The sequence below is a fragment of the Eschrichtius robustus genome, chromosome 1 (assembly GCF_028021215.1).
Source record: "Eschrichtius robustus isolate mEscRob2 chromosome 1, mEscRob2.pri, whole genome shotgun sequence".
Classification (NCBI taxonomy): Eukaryota; Metazoa; Chordata; class Mammalia; order Artiodactyla; family Eschrichtiidae; genus Eschrichtius; species Eschrichtius robustus.
This window is the reverse complement of record NC_090824.1, coordinates 192,802,273-192,817,295: the sequence shown is the minus strand read 5'-3', so window position 1 is coordinate 192,817,295 and position 15,023 is coordinate 192,802,273. Positions and strand designations below refer to the sequence as shown.

The following is a 15,023-nucleotide window of genomic DNA, read 5'->3' as shown; positions in this document are numbered from 1 at the left end:
ACACAGCAATGTTAACTGTACACAAAACCCAAAAGAAATCTGCTTTCTACAAAACCTAAAGATATGGTTGACAGGTGTTTCTGAACACACCCCTGCTTTTCCGCTCACTGTTGTGGATTCGTTTGTTTTCCAGCACCTTCTCAGGCTCACTTTGGAATAAGTTGCCTGTTGATCCTCTTTAGGTCTTCCAAAAGAACAGATGTGGCTTTTAGCAGGCCTTAATTCTGGCTGAAACGTCTCGGCATTGGGTCTCAACGGGACCGGGCCTTGATGTTGGAGAAACTGCCCTTTCTCTTCAGGTTCTATCAGCAAAGGATAACATAACACAGGGGTCCCCAACCCCCCCGGGCCGCAGACCACTACTGGTCCGCAACCTGTTAGGAGCTGGGCCGCACAGCAGGAGGTGAGCAGCCGGCGAGCGAGCAAAGCTTCATCTGCCTCTCCCCATCGCTCCCCATTCTCGCATTTCCGCCTGAGCCGTCCTCTGCCTTCTGTGGAAAAACTGTCTTCCACGAAACCGGTCCCTGGTGCCAGAAAGTTTGGGGACTGCTGACATAACGCATCTAAGAGAATCCTTCTAAAAATGCTATTTATGCCTCCCAGTAGCTGAATTTAACCTGACACAGAGTATGGGAGTTCTCCAGTCAATCTTATGGCTGACATTTTCTAAAACAGATGTCAGTAAATAATCAGTGAATAATTAAGATGGGTTAATTAGATTGCATTTCTGAACATATTTCTTTGGTTGCTGTAAATAGACTTCTCCGCATGTGTGCCATTTCCTGTCTTTGTGTATTTGCTAATTTTGTTCCTAATGACACTACACATTACTTCCAACTTAAGAGTTTTTCCAATTTCTTCTCAAAGCAGTAATTATGTCTGAAAACATCCCTGGAGTCAAGCAAAGGCATTTATTGCTTTTTTAAAAATTCCTCTGTCTTTACAAAAATAGTGAGGAAAGTCTGGGAGCAGGGGTGGAAAACCCAAAGGCATGGAGATGGAGGGAGCTGGACCAAGGGTGGAGCAGCTGAGAGAGGGGGGCCCAGGTAGGGCCCTGCCAAGCCTCCCCCCACCCCCCAACCCCCGCCATGCCCTACGAGGCCCCACCCACCTCTCCTGCCTTTGACCTGGGCATGAACTCCTGGCTTCACCAGGCTTGCCTCTCCCCAGGGTTAGCACCATATTTAGAGCCCCCAGCCTCGGTTCCCTTCCCAAACGTGGAACCACAGAACCAGGACTTCAGTTCTCCCTGTGATGTTCCCCCCGCAGGGCAAACGGTAGGCAAACAGGCAGCAACTGACCCAATCCTGCCAACTAACTCAAGACTTAGACTCTTCACCCCAAACATAAGCAAAAAGGTTCATGAAAGGAGGGGAGATGCAGGATGGATCTTGACGATGTCTCCTGGGCATCTCACGGTACTCCTCTCCCTTTAGATACCCAGCAGGTCACCGTTTCATTACTCCTTAGGTTTAGTGATCAACTGTCTAAGTGGCGAATCACCTAGAAAAACCCAATTTTCTATTATTTTTGAAGAAACAATAAAGAAAATGATTTAAAGGAGTTGGGAGTCAGTAAGACAAATCCAGGTCATTTGTTGGCCTGGTGAGCCCTGGTATCATGTCCCAACACCGTCGCAATATTCACATGGCCTGGACAGGTCACTCTGATTTCCTTCTCTGCGACCTGAAGGCGCACACACAGAGACACACATACACACAGATGCACACACAGACACACAGAGATACACAGATCTGTATCTGATTGCTTGAGCATCACAAATCCCTTTAAAAGCACAGGGCATCACAGTCAATGGTAGCGGTGCTGTTTGCATGCACAGCCTCAGATGCCATCGGGAAAGCTGCCCTGTGGAAGTCTGAATTAGTGACCGAAGGTCTAGGGCAGAAACAGGCATGACTGAAGAGACGGGGCGAGTGAAACTGGGGAGCATTGTCCACCTGCACCTGGGCATGACCCGTCCCTGTCACCTGTGCCTCCACGGGCTCGAAGACATCTGCTGACGCGACCAGGCTCAGACTGCAGGCTCCAGAGCCAGTCTCCGCAGAGGGCATCCCTGCCCCCATGTGCGGTAAAGACCTCAGGGCAGCTTGAGTAGGTCTTGCTCTTCTCAGGAATTGATATGTTTATATTCAGGCATGTTTTTAAAAAAAGCTTATTATGGCACATTTAGACTTCAAAGATTCCCAGACCGTAAGCTAAATATATATTTAACTTTTTTTTTTAAATTTTTAAAGTCACATTATTTAATCGTAGATTTAAAAAGTGGCTTTAAAATTATCCCTATCCATTCCATAATTACATGCTCTGGATAAGAGCCTGGTTCACGGCCAAGATCCCCAGAGGTTGGAGAGTGTGAGCTTGGGGACACAGAGAACAGCTAACTATGATACAGCTTGCCTTTGTTTTTTCTTGAAAATACCACGGCAGTTAGCTAATGTTAATGGAGCAATCACTGTCCATATACTATTTGGTTTTTTTAAATTTACCTTCCTTCCTTTCTTTCTTTTTCTTTCTTTCTTTCTTCCTTAGTAAAACTATCTCTGCTGATGCCTTTGTAGAAAGACAAGATTCCTTTGTAACCCCCGCTGCCTTTTATTACGGGGTGTGTGAAAATAAAGGAATAATACACAGGAATGAAATCATGCAGTATTACCCTGGAGCCATGACTCATGGAAAAATGATAAAACTCATCCAAGAAGAGTTTAAATGAAAATGGTCTTCACATAGTCATTAAATGAATGAATACATTGATCCACAGCAAAAGGAAAAAAAGGGATTCCAAGAAGGTGACTTAGAGAAACATAAATTTGGAAATGATCTCAAGAGTTTTATACTATCAGTGATAGATAATATCCTAGAATTACCTGATCATGGGAAACGCTCCAAAAAATTAAACTAGCGTACATGCCACACCCTGCGTTATCCATGTTAAGAATATCCCCTGATAGGGACTTCCCTGGCGGTCCAGTGGTTGAGACTTTGCCTTCCAATGGAGGGGGTGTGGGTTCGACCTCTGGTCAGGGAGCTAAGATCCCACATGCGTCGCGGCCAAAAAAACCAAAACGTAAAACAGAAGCGATATTGTAACAAATTCAATAGAGACTTTAAAAATGGTCCACATCAAAAAAATCTTTAAAAAAAGAAAAAAAGAATATCCCCTGACTTAATCCTCACAACAGCCCTGTGAGGTTGGTATGATTTCCATCACTATGGATAAAGAACTACTAAGTCAGAGAATTTAATTTGTCTGACCTCACGCAGTAAGTGGTAGGGCCGAATTCAAACTGTTATGTCTGACGTCAGGACATTCTAGAAGGTAGTGAGTTATGAGTTCTGTGAGTTATGTTCTACTAGTTTCCTGATGACGTTAAAGGTTTGAGTTGAAGAGACAAGATAATCCATCAATCAATCAATATAAAGAATGTGCAGAAGGCAAATATGCCTCAGTGACTACCACGCACTGAAAATGATGTTGAGACTTAAACACGCCCTTCTCTTAACTGTACAGCTTGTGTTATGACGGAATCTTCTCCTACCTCTTCCCTCCCCTTCTGACTTGGGCATCTTGTCTTTTGATCTATAAGCTATTGAATTAGAAAGCAGATGCCCTTCTGAAACATGGTTTAAAATAATCAAAATAATCATAATAAAATAATAATAAGAACAATAATCAAAAATAATCAAAACTCAAAATAACTTGATTGACATCTCAAATAGCTGTACCTTGTTTAACTGGAGGTCCTTCCTTGGATTAAGGTCGCCACAGGGCTTATCTAATATGTGATAAAGTCACAAGAGCATTTATAGAAAATGACCCTTCATGGGGAAAAGGAGATAGGATACCTTTACCCCCTTTATCTGCTTTCCTCCAAAATCGCAGATGTGGATATTACATCTAATAGATAAGTTTTCTTACTGCCCTTTTCTTCCTAACCTAAACTTGGGAGGTTTCCAAAGTAAATGCCTGGCTTTTTACAAATTGCCCACAGAAATAGCAGTTTTTCCCAGTGTTGATTAAAAAAAAAAACAAAACCCAAGCTGGCCTTTTGGCTTGCCGTGCAGAAGCTCTGGTTCTCGAAGTTTTAAAGAGTTAAGAGACTAGATGGAATGCCTTGGGAATGTTGGCGCAGAGGCTGAAAATCCATCCCCTTTGTTTCTCACCCTGGATGGAATCCCGGAACCAGGAGCACAGTGATGACTCCGGGTTCACGTTCTTCTTTAAATTCTGTTCCGATGTGCGCCGAGAGTCAGCCGGGGGTCCACCGAGGTCCACCGAGTACCTATCCACAGTGGGGGAGGCTTACCTAGTCCCTGGGGACTTCCCAGGGGCAGCGAGAAAACATTTTCATTTAGGAGCCGTTTGCTCATCCTTGAAGGAAAACAGTCCCAGAAGATTAATGAGGGTGGTGGGGAGGGAAGCCGGGGATGAGGACAAAGGACCAGGAGGAGACAGAGTTATTTGGATTGCATTTTCCTGGCCCGATGACATCTCAGTGACATTTGAACTTGGCGTTACGAAAAGAACACAGCCCTGCGTGCATGTGGGTCCTGGGACCGGAGGGGCAGAGGCGGGGCCTGGGCTGGCATGGCTGCGGGGCCGCAGGGCTCCGAGGACCTGCTGAGAGGCTGGGACCGGCTGGTATGGGGCCTGACTTGCCGGGTGCTGAGGACGTGCCGAGGGGGGAACCTGCGGGTCCTGCAGCTGATGCTGAAACCATGGTGCATCTCCAGGGCTGTCTACCAGGTGGGACCCGATGCTCCTCTTCTGTTTCTTTGCAGCATGAGAAACCCATAGGGGATGGTGGGGAAGGGGTGTCAACTGCTGTCACTTGTGTATTATGTCCAATAAATAAAGGGAGGGGTTCGCTTCAGCTGGCATCTCCTAGGTGCCAGGCGCGGGGAGAGGTGTGTCGTAAGCAGGATCTAACTCAGTTTTCCAAACAACCTGATAAAATAGGCATTTAGGGCACCTTTTGGAGATGAAGTTATTGAAACTCAGAGAGGGACGTAAGTTGTTCAGAGTTACCCAGCTGGTAACTGACAGAGCCTTGTGATTTACACCCAAGTAAAAGATGAGAATGCCCTTTCCACAAGTTCATGCCCCTCTCACAAGAGATGCTGTTTTCTCAAAGGGAGAGTGTGTGTGTGTGTGTGTGTGTGTGTGTGTGTGTGTGTGTGTGTGTGTGTGTGTGTGGTATAGAGGTGGCAACAAGCTGATAAGGGACGTTGGCTGCGCGGTACACGAGGTGAGGAGGGAAGAGCGCTGAACAGCAATATCGGGTCTCCATCCCGCCCATCCTCACCTCCCTCCCCTTTGGTGGCTCCCCTAGTCAGACATCCCCACACAGAGAAAGCGGGAAAGTTTTCTGCAGGAGGGTGGCCCTTCTGAGTCAGTTGGCTGGGGATGCAGAGCTCTTAAAAAGAGAGAGACAAGAGAGTCTGCTTTCCCATCCAGACTGGTGGCATGAAGCCAGGGCCCTGCCGGCCACGGGCGTTTCAGTCCTGACAGCCCAGCCAAGCCTGAGGAGAAGGAGCCAGACTTACTGAGGGGGGCTGAAGGCAGATGAGCAAAGGGGTAGCTCTGCCCCTCCCTGGTTCTTGAAGGAAGGTGTCACTAGTTCTTCCTCCACTGATGCTTTCTTATAACGCAGTTGATTTCGCTGATTTAACTTGAGTGGCTTGGGTCCTCTCTCTTTGCTTCCCAGACTGCTTGAAAGCAAGCAGGCACAGCTGGCCTTTGTATTTTTAGGCATAATTTGGCGGTGTAGAATCCCTTAATGAACCATAATGGCTAAACAACCCAGGACCGTGTAACCACCCTTCCCCCCAAGCCCTCCTCATGGAATGTCCAGACTTACATTGAAGGGACAGCTCCTTGGAAAACGCACCCAGGAGCCCTGAGTTGATTTTACAGAGGGGCAGAGTTCTTCCAGAATCCCCATTCCTTCTTCTTCTGCCCACGGGCAGATGGGATGAAGACTTTTCAAGTGGCTTGCAGAAAGGGTTGTTTGTTTTTTTTTTCAGAATTCTTGTGTCTGAAGGGCTCATACCCATGGTTTTACTGTAAATGGCAACTATGTCTGTAATAGATCATATATAAAAGAAACTTGAGAGAAGTCTTCTCAAATTTGACAACAATCTGGAAAGTCTACACAGTGTTTCCCATGACGAATTGTGAATCTGAAAGACTTCTGGAAAAAAAATCTCCCAGATGGGAGATTCAAGCAGTAGCTATCATGGTTAGTTGGTCCATTTTTTTTTTTTTTTAAACCTTGGTTTTAGAGTCAGTTCTCCAACAGCTTGGTGTTTGGGGGTAATTCCTTAGTCCAGATTAGTCTGTCTTATTTGTTGCTGATTACGAATGAGTTTGGGGGTCCTGGCTTCTTACCTCTGTCTCTCACTTTCTTTTTATCTCCTATTTGTCCTCCCTTATGTTTCATCAAGTTACATAAAAATCAAGATTCTAAATCGAGCGAGCAGGGTGGGCTAGCCCCACCTCAGGGGGGCTTTTTTAGGAACCTCCCTTCGTGTTACAAGTGTGTTGGAGAGAACACTGAATTATCGGACACCAGGCCTGGAAAACATTTTCTTCCTGCTTCAACCTCAACTCGATTCATCAGACACTTACTGAATAACAGTTGTGTGCCTGGCCCTTGGTAGGCAATTGGGACTCAGAGGCTAATCACACCTCATGCTTGTCCATGGTTTGTCTCTGGCCAAGCTGCGCTGGTCAGCCAAGCCAGGGTGCCCAGAGGGCAGATGCCTATGACCCACACAGCCTGTCTGCAGCCAGCAGTTAATCCCCGCAGGTGGGTCTGGAAAGCATTTGTGGAGGGGGAAGTCAGGACGGCAGGTCTAAACTAGTTCACTGACCTAAGAGGCCAGGTTGACCAGTTAGCTGTCTGCAGAGCCGGGCTAAGGGGCTTGGAGAAGAAAGGGAAGCTGAAAGCAAAAGGCAGCTGCACTGGACCTGGGTGAACTGAAGGAGTCCCAGATGAGACTTAGCATCTCCTGGGCAGCTTTACCTGCTCCCAGACCTTTTACCTGCCAGATGGGTAGGTTTTCCACACCAAGCAATTCCGACACTAACTGCCTGGAGTTAGCACAAGTTCAGGTTAAGGACTCAGGTTACGGACTGCCTCCACACTTCAGACACCAATCAAGCAGGGTTGGTTTAATGGGACACGTACAAAATACCAGCCTGTCCTCAGGAGCTCACAGCCTCCTGGGGAAGAGTCAAGAAAACAAATCGAGTTTTTAAGGGAAAAACAGAGAGTAACTAATTTTGCTCAGGGAAGACTTTTCAGAAAATCTTTTATTCTCTCAGAGCCTTTGCTTTCTCAATTATAGAGTATAGCTTCATAGCAGTGTAAGGGATAAATCAGGGCATATTTGTGAAAGTGTGCTGTAAATATAATACTAAAGTATATACAAATGGGAAATGTTGTTGTTTTTATTGAAGTATTGTTGCTGTACAATATTATATAAATTACAGGTGTATAATATAGTGATTCATAATTTTTAAAGGTTATATTCCATTTATAGTTATTATAAAATATTGGCTACATTTCCTGTGTTGTACAATATATCCTTGAAGCTTATTTTATACCTGATAGTTTGTACCTGTTACTCCCCCACCCCTATATTGCCCCTCCCCCCTTCCCTCTCCCCACTGGTAACCATTTGGTTGTTCTCTATATCTGTGAGTCTGCTTCTTTTTTGTTATATTCAGTAGTTTGTTGTACTTTTTAGATTCTACATATAAGTGATATCATACAGTATTGGTCTTTCTCTGTCTGACTTATTTCACTTAGCATCATGCCCTTTAAGTCCATCCACATTGTTGCAAATGGCAGAATTTCATTCTTTTTTATGGCTGAGTAGTAGTCCATTGTATATATGTACCACATCTTCTTTATCCATTCATCTGTTGATGGACACTTAGGTTGCTTCCATATCTTGGCAATTGTAAATAATGTTTCTATGAACATTGGGGTGCATGTATCTTTTCGAATTAGTGTTTTGTTTTGTTTTGTTTTTCGGATATATACCCAGGAGTGGAATTGCTGGGTCATATGGTAATTCTATTTTTAATTTTTTGAGAAACTTCCATATTGTTTTCCACAGTGGCTGCACCAATTTATATTCCCACCAGCAGTGTACGAGGGTTCCCTTCTCTCTACATCTTCTCCAATATTTGTTATTTATGTTCTTTTTGATGATAGTTGCTTCTAAATCTTGGCTATTGTAAAAGTGCTGCTATGAACATTGGGGTGCATTATCTTTTCACATGAGCGTTTTCATTTTCTTCAGCTATATACCCAGGATTGGAATTGCTGGATCATATGGTAGTTCTATTTTTAGCTTTTTATTATTTTTTTTAATGTACTGTATTCTTACCACTTTTTATCTTGGGAAAAGTTCATCAAGAGTGCCTTTATTTACTAGTGGTAAGGTGATTAATGGCCATTTTTATGTATTGCGTTTAGGCAGTTGTCTAAGGAAAAACTCTCTGTTTTCCTTTACTCTCACTCTGCTTTATACTCACAATGCTTCTGACGCCAGATGGGTAGGTTTTCCGCACCAAGCAATTCCGACACTAACTGCCTGGAGTTAGCACAAGTTCAGGTTAAGGGCTCAGGTTAAGGACGTCCCCCACACTTCAGACACCAATCACAAGTCTCCAGTTTACCCACAACTTCTGGCTGACTTGGCTACAAATTGGAGGTTCCCACAATCCCCTCCTTGGATTTGATCATTTGCTAGAACAGCTCACAGTACTCAGGGAAACACATTTATCAGTTTATTACATGATAAAGGAGATGAGAAAGGATACAGATGAAGAGCCAGATGAAGAGATTCATAGGGCAAGGTCTGGGAAGGTCCTGAGTGCAGGAGCTTCTGTCCCTGTGGAATTGGCAGGCACCATTATCCCAGCACATGGATATGTTTGCCAGCCCAGAAGCTTTTTGAACCCTGTATTTTGGGGATTTTTGTGGAAGCTTCATCACATAGGCATAATCAGTCATTAACTCAGTCTCCAGCACCTCTCCCCTTCCCAGAGGATGGGGTGGGGCTGAAAGTTCCAAGTTTCTAATCATGGCTTGATCTTTCTGGTGACCAGCCCCCATTCTGAAGCCATCCAGGAGCCCAACAAGAGTCACCTCATTAGAACAAAAGACATTCCTGTCTTCCAGGAAATTCTAAGGGATTTAGGAGCTCTGTGTCAGGAACCAGAGTCAAAGACCAAATATTAGAACCGAAGATACTCCTAGTGCTCATAGGAAATTACAAGAGTTTGAGGAGCTCTGTGCCAGAAACGGGGGACGGAGAACCATATGTATTTCTTTCTATTATTTCATAGCAATGTTTTCATGGTTTACAGTTTCTCCATTGGCTGAAGTGATGGCTGTCAGTCCCTGGCTGGACTTTTTTTTTTTTTTTTTTTTTTTTTTATGGCTGTGTTGGGTCTTCGTTTCTGTGCGAGGGCTTTCTCCAGTTACGGCAAGCGGGGGCCACTCTTCATCGCGATGCGCGGGCCTCTCACTATCGCGGCCTCTCCCGTTGCGGAGCACAGGCTCCAGACGCGCAGGCTCAGCAGTCGTGGCTCACGGGTCCAGTTGCTCCGCGGCATGTGGGATCTTCCCAGACCAGGGCTCGAACCCGTGTCCCCTGCATTGGCAGGCAGACTCTCAACCACTGCGCCACCAGGGAAGCCCCCTGGCTGGACTTTTGATTCAATTGGGGAGCTTTTAAAGCAACCCATGCCCAGGTCTGACTCCTAGGGATTCTGATTTAATTGATCTGGTGCCTACATATGTATGTTTTTAAAGCTTTCTAGGTGATTCTACTGTGCAGTCCAGCTGGAAAGCCTCTGAGCTCAAGGAGGCTTATTCCACTGTCAGATAGTAAGCAGATGCTTACAGAAACCCCAAGAGGCCGCATCTGAGTCACTGTGGGGGCCACTTTAAAAAAAATATATATATATATATATATATTTTTTTTTTTTTAACATCTTTATTGGAGTATAATTGCTTTACAATGGTGTGTTAGTTTCTGCTATATAACAAAGTGAATCAGCTATACATATACATATATCCCCATTTCTCCTCCCTCTTGCATCTCTCTCCCACCCTCCCTATCCCACCCCTCTAGGTGGTCACAGAGCACCGAGCTGATCTCCCTGTGCTATGCGGCTGCTTCCCACTAGCTATCGATTTTACGTTTGGTTGTGTATATATGTCCATGCCACTCTCTCACTTCGTCCCAGCTTACCCTTCCCCCTCCCCGTGTCCTCAGGTCCATTCTCTACATCTGCATCTTTATTCCTGTCCTGCCCCTAGGTTCTTCAGAACCATTTTTTTTTTTTTTTTTTTTAGATTCCATATATATATGTGTTAGCGTACAGTATTTGTTTTTCTCTTTCTGACTTACTTCATGCGATTGATGAGATTAGTAGGAAGCACTAATAGAGATCAAAAGGGATTGTGTGACATCTAAGAATGAGGGTCACGAATAATGGTTTGAAGAGGTTATCATGAGGATTAACTCAGTTCAAAAGAAACCCATTGCTTGGCACATAAGAAGCACTCAGTAAGTATTAGCGGCTTTTATTATTACAAGAATAAACGTGATCACCCATGGTCGCAACTGTGAGAAGGGTATGATTTGACCCTTAGTGCAGCAGTGGCTTTCTCTAGAACAGGACTCAAGTGTGGCTCTGGAGGGAAGCCTTCCTCATTTCCAGAGCCCCATCCCAGTCTCAAAACAATGGCTCTGGCTCTGCTGGAGCCTGTCAGGCAATGCAAGTCTCTTCTCTGCAGGGACTTTTGTCTTCCTGAAGTGACTCTTCCTCCGGACTTCTTTCTCACAAGGGTTAATCATGGAGCCTGAATGTTATATAATTGGGGGTGAGGATGTTTTAAAAGAAAAATAATAAAAAATTATACAAACTTAGGTGTGGAAGGAAAATCACAACATGTTACAAACAGAAGAAAGGTGACAAATACCATAAGCATCATGAAATCCAAATAGTAACAAATTTATTAATTAACTGCCTAATACATCTCTATTATACATTTTTTCCTACATACTTCGGCTGCCTACTCTTCCGTCTGTTCTTCACGAGGCAATGACTTTGTAATATTTTCTGTAGCGAGGGAAGAGAAGGAGAAGTTGGTCTTCCCTCTAACATGGCTGATCAAAATCTGTGTTTTTATTACTGTTAGTTTAGAAAGGTCTTGTTCAGATTCACAACTTGTCTTTGGAAATATTGGGCACATTTTTAGGATTGTCAAATTTGGAAATCCTTCTCTCAAGTTTCTTCTATGCATGATCTATTATCAAACATACTGTTTATAGTAAAACTACAATAACAGAGAGCTCTAAACAAAGGCATTCTGGAAAAATTCAGTTATGTTCTATTTCCTTTGATAAAGAAAAAAATTACATGATGCTTTTACAATTGCCTTTTTATATTATATACACTCCTGACAGAGACAACACTTTCACTTTTGACTGGGGGTTATGAGAACCAAACTCTCTACTTATAATTTTGCTGGTCTGTTGAATGGAAGATTTCTCCACAGACTAGGTTCTGGCTCCCTGCATTTATATATACATACTTTTTATTGAAATATAATTGATTTACAATGTTGTGTTAGTTTCAGGTATACAGCAAAGTCATTCAGTTATACATATATATACAAATATATATTCTTTTTAATATTCTCTTCCGTTATAGGTTATTACAAGATACTGAGTATAGTTCCCTGTGCTATGCAGTAGGTCCTTATTGGTTACCTATTTTATATATAGTAGCGTGTATATTTCAATCCCAAACTCCTAATTTATCCCTACCCCCCTTCCCTTTTGGTAACCATAAGTTTGTTTTCTATGTCTGTGAGTCTATTTCTGTTTTGTAAATAAGTTCATTTGTATCATATTTTTTAGAGTCCATATATAAGCAATATCATATGATATTTGTCTTTCTGGCTTCCTTCACTTAGTATGATAATCTCTAGGTCCATCCATGCTGCTGCATATTGGCTCCTTGCATTATAGATCTGATTTCTCCTATGTGGGGGCCACACACTTCCATAGCCAGGTGCTGTAAGATGTAGTAATAGCTGGGTAAGACCCCGGGCCCTGTACCTTCATGGACAACAGAGAGTAAGTCAGCACTTAAGGGTGAGGATTAAGGCTGGAAACCATTCCTTCAATGGTATCATCCATTTCCATCTGTTCATAGATAGATGGAAATGACTGTGAACTTCATATATATATATCCCTCTAAACCCAAACTACATGTATCCCAACTCAGCTTTCCCTGAGCTCAATTCCAAAAAATACCTGTGGCCATTCCAGTGCTACGTGATCAAGATGGGAAGCTTAACAGAGGGTAGGTCAGTGCAGAAAGAGACGGTAGTCATAACTGATGGCAATTAAAATAGCTCCCTTATGCAAATATGGCTATGTACACATATTACTAGGTGTCATCCCAAAGACCTGGAAAAGACCCCAAGAAGTGATGGGCCCTGAAGTTTAAGCTTCATTAGCATCATGATGAATCCACCTTTGTACCCTACCACCCCACCCCTTATCACCAGTATGAACTACGGGAAAATTAAGATAAATAAGACCAATAACCTGAATTATTGCTGTGCCATAAATTGTTTCTGGCCCCAAAGATGGAGACCACATATGTAAGGCATATGGAGCCTGTTTTAGATTATTTTTTTTTTCAGTTGGATGTCATTCATTTTTTCAATTTTTTCATTTTTGGTCTATTTGTAGAAACAGTACCCTTCATGAGAGTTGTCAACTTTGTTTCTGTTTTTTATTTTCTGAAACCTGCTGAACAAAGCCCAAAGAGGAAACTTACCTGCTCTTCCTGACTTCAGGATATAAGCTGTAGGGAAGAAACTAGGAGTGGGAAAATGTCCCAGTGTACGTTCCCATCTTCTTCCAAGAAGTGTGGTTTCTTACATGGTTTTAAAATCATCCATGGTTCACCCATCACTGCTTCTTCTAGAAGAAAATACGGACCAGTGGCTAGAGTGACAACCAAGTGTCAGGAATTTGGGAAGAGTCCTTTTTTTAATTATATAGAGTGGTTCTGACCCAATGTTCTGACACTGACTATCTGTGGCCCACAGAAGCAAGCCTACATTGACCTGTATGTACTGCATTTCCCACAAACGCTGCCAGAAAACAAAAACAAAAACAAAAAAATGACAATAGGTGAGCCAACAGAAGAGATTGCTTTATCACCCCAGGATGGGGTTTATAGTCACAGAGAATGATTCGTGCATTTTCCTCTTAGTAGGAATTGTGCTTCTGAAACTGAGAGGTTCTAGAAATAGGAATCATTTTGAAACTACAACTTTATCAACTGTCTGCATGATGAGTTATAATGATACCAGTGGTAAATTCTCCTAATGATGAACAATTCCTCTAAAAGGGGGTTGGGTTTGCAGTGATTCATTTGCATCTTCTAAAGCAACTAATACAACCAGCCTGGGACCGATGGATGATGCCTGATTTCAAAAAACATTCCCACATGTGCAAAGCTAGGCTTTGATGCTCAATTTGCTATTTTTGCTGTTCCTCTTTCATCATTTCATTCCGGCAATGTATGTTTTCCAAGGGCTGTGCTTTTCATGTTATTTAGTGCCCACATATGGTACGGGGCTGAGCCTTTTCTCTGATGATCTATAACATGTGTTATGGTTATAGCGGAAAAAATTAGACTTGCACCAAGAAGAACAATTAGCAGATTTATTCCGTTCCTTTCTACCTTTTGTCAAGTTTGTGCATTTGTTTGCTTCAACCTTTTCTGCCACTCATTATGGCTGTTGGTGCCTGTCAGTAAAGGATGATGTGTTTGCATTTCTGCAGATGAGCTTGAATGTTACACACCCTGTGTTTGCAACAGCATTTTCTTACATTGACAAAGAATCACGTCTTTGCAATAGGACCATTCAAAACTCTTGATTTTGCAAAACTCATTCTTGAATTTTCTAACAACATATTTACAAACAAAGCAGGAGCTCAGTTTTTACTTTGTTCAGAAAATATTTTTGAGTCTGACATGGGGTATGTTTTCATCCTTCTTGAAAGCACTTTCAGTGGTTCCAGTGAGAAAATAATACTTTCAAGGTTTAAAATTAGCTGTCAGTCACTACATCAAGCAACTCACTTCGGGCCAGTCCCTCCCAACATATGCTAATTTACTATGAAAGCATCGTGGAAATCAACTCAGAAGTTTTTCTTTTGACCAATATCACACACTACCTTTGAATAGTGAGGGCTTCTAAACTTCTACTCAGGTGGGGCTTGGAGACAGTAATCCCATCAGAAGGAGAGTAGCCAGTTTTTTGGTTAAATTGTACATTTGTTTAGGGGTCTTTTGGGCTGGGGCTGATGGAGACTGGGGGATCTAATTTCTCTGCCATTGCCTAGAAATAATGATTATTTAACTAAATGGCAAGTCTTCGCCTAATCTCCTCAAAATGCCCTATTCTTCACAAAGTGATGTCTTTTCAAAATCCCATCGAGAGACAATTTTTTACACTTTCTAACTTCAAGAAAAACATACATGCATCTTTTTATAGTTTACAGAGTACTGTCAAGTGCATGCTCTTATTTTTGATTCTTGACACCAGTGAGAGGGGTTATAAATGAGAGTACCACATCAAGGCTCAGAGAAGTTAGTGGCTGGCCTCTTGTCAGGTAGGACTTCAGCATCTTTGTTATCAACATTTGTTCTGGGGTGATGATCACCTATGCAGTGCCAGCTGATTTCAAGGCGTCTCTTTCTACAGAGTGATTTGGGAGAAGATGGGCAGTAGTAGCTGCAGATATCAAATATTCTAAATTATATTTTGTAGCTATACTAATAAACCGGGGTATGGCATATTTCTACCTCAGTTTCCTCACTAAATGAAGATTCATTCATTCACCCAGGTGTTTGTTCATTCATCTAACAAATAATTAAAGAA

The 15,023-nt window shown here is 42.9% G+C and overlaps 1 protein-coding gene across 3 annotated transcripts in view; it reads left to right on the top strand.

Annotated features, from left to right (window-relative positions):
• Nucleotides 1-15,023, top strand: part of FRMD4A (FERM domain containing 4A) — a 341,961-nt gene that overhangs the window by 27,966 nt on the left and 298,972 nt on the right. The window contains exon 1 of one of the 3 annotated variants that reach the window (XM_068561738.1): nt 4,607-4,765. The exons of 1 other annotated variant lie outside the window; for it this stretch is intronic. In XM_068561738.1, the coding sequence (XP_068417839.1) occupies nt 4,607-4,765 (159 nt within the window). Of the gene's footprint in view, nt 1-4,606; nt 4,766-15,023 lie in introns of those variants that run through there. One more of the 3 variants, XR_011076056.1, reaches the window with a different exon arrangement.